The sequence below is a fragment of the Sinocyclocheilus anshuiensis genome, unplaced genomic scaffold (genome assembly GCF_001515605.1).
Source record: "Sinocyclocheilus anshuiensis isolate Anshui unplaced genomic scaffold, SAMN03320099.WGS_v1.1 scaffold773, whole genome shotgun sequence".
Classification (NCBI taxonomy): domain Eukaryota; kingdom Metazoa; phylum Chordata; class Actinopteri; order Cypriniformes; family Cyprinidae; genus Sinocyclocheilus; species Sinocyclocheilus anshuiensis.
Window position 1 is genome coordinate 525,843 of NW_015539930.1, and position 6,823 is coordinate 532,665.

The 6,823-nt window shown below is 37.4% G+C and overlaps 2 protein-coding genes across 2 annotated transcripts in view; both read right to left on the reverse strand.

Moving 5' to 3' along the window:
- Window positions 1–676: 676 nt before the first annotated feature.
- Window positions 677–1,820, reverse strand: LOC107686849 (protein-methionine sulfoxide oxidase MICAL2-like). The gene is made up of 2 exons (XM_016484003.1): window positions 1,722–1,820; window positions 677–1,648 (listed from the first exon to the last, which is right to left on the reverse strand). The coding sequence occupies exons 1-2, from the start codon at window positions 1,818–1,820 to the stop codon at window positions 1,283–1,285; spliced, it is 465 nt and encodes a 154-aa protein (XP_016339489.1). The 3' UTR covers window positions 677–1,282.
- A 1,546-nt stretch (window positions 1,821–3,366) lies between these two features.
- Window positions 3,367–6,823, reverse strand: part of LOC107686850 (protein-methionine sulfoxide oxidase MICAL2-like) — a 53,583-nt gene continuing 50,126 nt past the window's right edge. Inside the window, exons 20-21 of the mRNA XM_016484004.1 lie at window positions 4,933–5,009; window positions 3,367–4,859 (exon numbers count right to left, since the gene is read on the reverse strand). Coding sequence (XP_016339490.1) covers window positions 4,494–4,859; window positions 4,933–5,009 — 443 coding nt within the window. The 3' untranslated portion in view covers window positions 3,367–4,493. The remainder of the gene's footprint in view (window positions 4,860–4,932; window positions 5,010–6,823) is intronic.

Below are 6,823 nucleotides of genomic sequence, written 5' to 3' on the forward strand. Positions count from 1 at the left end.
TTCTCTGTCAACTCAGGCTTGATCCTAAATTCCGTGATCCGTGAGCACGTGCACACGAAAGAGTGACGTCATCAGTAATGAACAGCCAATCACATGCCTCGTCCTTTAATTTGGAGTAAGATAAACTGGGGGAGTGGCTTTATTGCATCAGAGATGTGTCACTTTGCTTGAAGCTGATTGGTCAAATTTCGGTTTGATATCTCTAAACCAGAACATAACCTGCCCCAGAGCAGGTTAGCCGTGAAGTGTAAGTTACTAAGGCAATGAATGCCACTAAAAGCCAAGCCACTTTCATGGTACCTAAAACCCAGGATTGGTGCAAACTAAACTGAAACTTACCTGGCTAGCCAGCTAAACCGGCTTCATGGTACAGGCCCCAGATCTAAACCAGGCTGGATTTGTTTGGTTTTGTCGACTCTAAACCTGCTCTGAAACTCACAGACACTCACCTGTTTCTTATATGGAGCGATGACGCCGATGTCTGTCGCTGAGATGGGGTTGTAGAGTCTCTTCGCGAGCTGGCAGCAGTACATCATGACTTGCACAGCTTCAGCGGGATTGAACCACGACGGATTATTGCCCTCTCAATTTTAAAGCACACTTTTGTTCTGATGAATTACTACAGACGCTTTGATAGAAATACGAGATGCATATTTTGCATATTTCCCCTCTGCAATGTCTTGTTCCATAGACTTCCATTGTAATTCTTGTTTGTTTTAACAATATGAAGGATGAAATGCAGTTATTGTTTGTGGTAGTCGACAACATTTTTCACAGATGCTATCAATAGATTAGCTTGTGTTGAACCCGGAACATTCCTTTTAACAGCCATGCTGTATGTTTTTCATAAGAAGTGTAAACGTGCGAGAAGAATGTGACTTCCATGTTCCTGAATGGCTAACAGAGTAGACGAGACGTGTTTGCAGCTTGATCGGTCAGGTTTTGTGAACTTGTAGTCTCAACAAAGAACGTTCATTAATAATTAAAAGCAGAACGTCACTCTTAATCGTGCATATGAAGGCAGCTCACTCATTAAAGTGCTTAAAGTTCACTCCGTGTTTGACACTTTTTTTTCTCTTTACTCAAATCTTTATAACTGAGAAAGGCTTTGGTATTTTGTGCACAATCCAAACCAGGCCATTTCATTTCTACTCTCTGAAAAAGTAACATCTGCTACTTTCCATCTCAAGGTTGTTCAATGTGTTTTTCAGTTTTGAATAAATATCCACAGTCATTTTCAACTACATATTAACCCTTTTAAAGGGACCTGATGATGTTTCTCTCACACCAAGTCCCAGTGGCCCATGTGCTCTTCCAGCCAGTGCTGCAGAGGCTGTAGATTGAGAGGTCTGGCCTCTGCGTACATTTGGACGAGCTGTTCATGGAGAACGGCGAGCAGAGGCAGACTCACACTGAGCAGTTCGTACAGGAAGGCGTAATCCTCGGCATTATCCCTCAGGTGGACTCCTGTGGCCCACGCTTTACCATGCAGCCAGTTAAACACACGACGAGGCACAGCACACACATGCAGCGGCCAGCGCAGGCTTCTCTTCAGTGAGGACAGGATACCTGGAGACTCTTCCTGGAGATGATGCTCACGTCCCTCTGGACTCCAGCTGGACCCGTTGTGAGAGTCGGCATTACACGTCTGAAGAAAAAAATATTAATAAAGGTGTGCTGTAAGACAACTATCAATAGATGAAGCATAAATTAGTTTTTACCGTGTGTAGAATTTGTGTCCTCCCATTCTTCACTAAGGGTTTCCTTTGTGCAAAGTGGAGTTTGCAGTACAACTTTCCTACAGCAGCAAAATAAACCATTATAATCCGTTAGTGTAACGGTGCAGTCACATTTACCATTGCCCTGTGAAATTTTATGGGTAAAATCCAGTCATCCAGTGGACATGGCTTTTTCACCTAATGCAGAACGCTAATTTGAGCTATTCGTGGAAATATCCATGTGCAATGTTTATTTATTTCTTTCTCACTCTTAATAATCATTTTATTGGTTGAATAGAATGAATGGGTTCATTTGATTCACACTGTATGTTTCAATTAATCAAAGTGGGAAAAATGTGGAAAAATATATTTAAGGTTGCTGTGACAAAAAGTTTGGAAATGCTCAACTTCATGCAAATGTCAAGTGAAAAACACCAGGCGGCAGCCAATCGCTGTCAGGAGCAGGTAGAGACGTTTTTTTTTTTTTAATTGCAGTTCATGCGAGTGTTTCTGATGGATTATGTGTAAATCATATTGTTTACATGCAGTTGTTACATATATGTTTAATATTGTAGTTTGGCCGCTGTCATTGTGAATAGACTAGCCAGGTTTACAAATGTTTATTAATTTGTCATGTTATCTTGACTTTAGACATTCAGAAACAATGCCTGCATCTTTCAAAACTGTAATCTCGTGTATATATTATATTTGCTGTGTACTGAAAATGAAAAACTATAAAATAAAAAACTACACAAACTATAAATAAATTATAAACAATCCCTATAAGAATGGAGTTGGTACTATTTTTAGTACTTAAGCAGTTCTAGTTTTTTAGTCAGGCTCTTAAACACTGTATTTATTCATAGATTACTACATACGATTTTAATAAACAACTTGGATGCTAACTACTGACAGATTCTCCTTGAAACCGCTTGTGTCTGTGGGCTGACCTCTTTTTGCAATATAAGAGATGGCCTGGAAATTAATGGCATACAGTAGTCTACCCAAATAGTCGGTCATACAAAGTTAAAGTTTAAGAAGACTTGGAATATAGTAATTTGGACTACTTTCATGGTGATTTGTGTCATTTTTAGAACTTGACAGCTTTAGTTCCTATTCACCTTCATTGTATAGTAGGGCTGGGTTTTGACACAAATTTCACGATTCGATTCGATTCTCATTCACAAGCTTGCGATTCGATTCGATTATTTTTTATATATATCAGGTACAGTACATGCCACATTTTCTCAAGGAAAACAAAAACTCTCAACTAATGCTGTAAAATATACATGAGAGTCAGTTGGTACTACATTACTATAATATTGAAGGTTAAAATGAACTGATTTGTTAAAATTACACTTAATGAAGTTTTTAAAATAATAAAGTTACAATTACATCATAATATTTCTACTTCAATTCATTTTTTTGAAATATAAACAATGGTGGCTGTCATAAAAACTTGATGGATTTATTCAAACATAAATTAAACATTGAAGAACAGTCAAATTTATAATTAATATGTTATATGGTGCATATATTTAGCTAAATGCCCCTCTCTACAGTTTATTTTTCTATCTGACTAATGAGTTTATGGTGACCGAATATGTTTTTCTGAGGTAAATGTGGCATTACGTGACATGTGTCACTTTGCTTGAAGCTGATTGGTCAAATTTCGGTTTGATATCTCTAAACCAGAACATAACCTGCCCCAGAGCAGGTTAGCCGTGAAGTGTAAGTTACTAAGGCAATGAATGCCACTAAAAGCCAAGCCACTTTCATGGTACCTAAAACCCAGGATTGGTGCAAACTAAACTGAAACTTACCTGGCTAGCCAGCTAAACCGGCTTCATGGTACAGGCCCCACATCTGTGATACACAGATTAACACAGAAAATAATTGCATAAACCAGCAACATTTACAGTAATGCACTTACAATGGAAGCCTATAGAACAAGACAATATACAGGAATTAACAATAAAATACAAAATTATCACACGGTTTTGAAAGTGCACCCACAAGACAGCACATTGTGTTAAAATAGACCAGTATGTTAAAACCACTAAAAATGTCAATTTTAAAGCGCAGATAACACACTTTTGTTCTGATGAATTACTACAGACGCTTTGATAGAAATACGAGATGCATATTTCTGCTTTAAACCCTCTGCAATGTCTTGTTCCATAGACTTCCATTGTAATTCTTGTTTGTTTTAACAATATGAAGGATGAAATGCAGTTATTGTTTGTGGTAGTCGACAACATTTTTCACAGATGCTATCAATAGATTAGCTTGTGTTGAACCCGGAACATTCCTTTTAACAGCCATGCTGTATGTTTTTCATAAGAAGTGTAAACGTGCGAGAAGAATGTGACTTCCATGTTCCTGAATGGCTAACAGAGTAGACGAGACGTGTTTGCAGCTTGATCGGTCAGGTTTTGTGAACTTGTAGTCTCAACAAAGAACGTTCATTAATAATTAAAAGCAGAACGTCACTCTTAATCGTGCATATGAAGGCAGCTCACTCATTAAAGTGCTTAAAGTTCACTCCGTGTTTGACACTTTTTTTTCTCTTTACTCAAATCTTTATAACTGAGAAAGGCTTTGGTATTTTGTGCACAATCCAAACCAGGCCATTTCATTTCTACTCTCTGAAAAAGTAACATCTGCTACTTTCCATCTCAAGGTTGTTCAATGTGTTTTTCAGTTTTGAATAAATATCCACAGTCATTTTCAACTACATATTAACCCTTTTAAAGGGACCTGATGATGTTTCTCTCACACCAAGTCCCAGTGGCCCATGTGCTCTTCCAGCCAGTGCTGCAGAGGCTGTAGATTGAGAGGTCTGGCCTCTGCGTACATTTGGACGAGCTGTTCATGGAGAACGGCGAGCAGAGGCAGACTCACACCGAGCAGTTCATACAGGAAGGCGTAATCCTCGGCATTATCCCTCAGGTGGACTCCTGTGGCCCACGCTTTACCATGCAGCCAGTTAAACACACGACGAGGCACAGCACACACATGCAGCGGCCAGCGCAGGCTTCTCTTCAGTGAGGACAGGATACCTGGAGACTCTTCCTGGAGATGATGCTCACGTCCCTCTGGACTCCAGCTGGACCCGTTGTGAGAGTCGGCATTACACGTCTGAAGAAAAAAATATTAATAAAGGTGTGCTGTAAGACAACTATCAATAGATGAAGCATAAATTAGTTTTTACCGTGTGTAGAATTTGTGTCCTCCCATTCTTCACTAAGGGTTTCCTTTGTGCAAAGTGGAGTTTGCAGTACAACTTTCCTACAGCAGCAAAATAAACCATTATAATCCGTTAGTGTAACGGTGCAGTCACATTTACCATTGCCCTGTGAAATTTTATGGGTAAAATCCAGTCATCCAGTGGACATGGCTTTTTCACCTAATGCAGAACGCTAATTTGAGCTATTCGTGGAAATATCCATGTGCAATGTTTATTTATTTCTTTCTCACTCTTAATAATCATTTTATTGGTTGAATAGAATGAATGGGTTCATTTGATTCACACTGTATGTTTCAATTAATCAAAGTGGGAAAAATGTGGAAAAATATATTTAAGGTTGCTGTGACAAAAAGTTTGGAAATGCTCAACTTCATGCAAATGTCAAGTGAAAAACACCAGGCGGCAGCCAATCGCTGTCAGGAGCAGGTAGAGACGTTTTTTTTTTTTTAATTGCAGTTCATGCGAGTGTTTCTGATGGATTATGTGTAAATCATATTGTTTACATGCAGTTGTTACATATATGTTTAATATTGTAGTTTGGCCGCTGTCATTGTGAATAGACTAGCCAGGTTTACAAATGTTTATTAATTTGTCATGTTATCTTGACTTTAGACATTCAGAAACAATGCCTGCATCTTTCAAAACTGTAATCTCGTGTATATATTATATTTGCTGTGTACTGAAAATGAAAAACTATAAAATAAAAAACTACACAAACTATAAATAAATTATAAACAATCCCTATAAGAATGGAGTTGGTACTATTTTTAGTACTTAAGCAGTTCTAGTTTTTTAGTCAGGCTCTTAAACACTGTATTTATTCATAGATTACTACATACGATTTTAATAAACAACTTGGATGCTAACTACTGACAGATTCTCCTTGAAACCGCTTGTGTCTGTGGGCTGACCTCTTTTTGCAATATAAGAGATGGCCTGGAAATTAATGGCATACAGTAGTCTACCCAAATAGTCGGTCATACAAAGTTAAAGTTTAAGAAGACTTGGAATATAGTAATTTGGACTACTTTCATGGTGATTTGTGTCATTTTTAGAACTTGACAGCTTTAGTTCCTATTCACCTTCATTGTATAGTAGGGCTGGGTTTTGACACAAATTTCACGATTCGATTCGATTCTCATTCACAAGCTTGCGATTCGATTCGATTATTTTTTATATATATCAGGTACAGTACATGCCACATTTTCTCAAGGAAAACAAAAACTCTCAACTAATGCTGTAAAATATACATGAGAGTCAGTTGGTACTACATTACTATAATATTGAAGGTTAAAATGAACTGATTTGTTAAAATTACACTTAATGAAGTTTTTAAAATAATAAAGTTACAATTACATCATAATATTTCTACTTCAATTCATTTTTTTGAAATATAAACAATGGTGGCTGTCATAAAAACTTGATGGATTTATTCAAACATAAATTAAACATTGAAGAACAGTCAAATTTATAATTAATATGTTATATGGTGCATATATTTAGCTAAATGCCCCTCTCTACAGTTTATTTTTCTATCTGACTAATGAGTTTATGGTGACCGAATATGTTTTTCTGAGGTAAATGTGGCATTACGTGACATTGTTTACAAGCCGTTATATTGACGTCTTTGCGCAGCTGAAACACTGATTGAGCGATTACTTGAGACAGGATACGGATTGTAAAGTTATACTCTTTCTTTTATCTTACCTTCGGATGTTTAGTCATGTTTATTTTGTGCTGAAACTGGTATTAATGTGGAGGAGATGATCAGTTCACGTGCGCTACGCGCAGTGTTGGGAAGGTTACTTTGGAAATGTAATAGGTTACAGATTACAAGTTACCCTATTTAAAATGT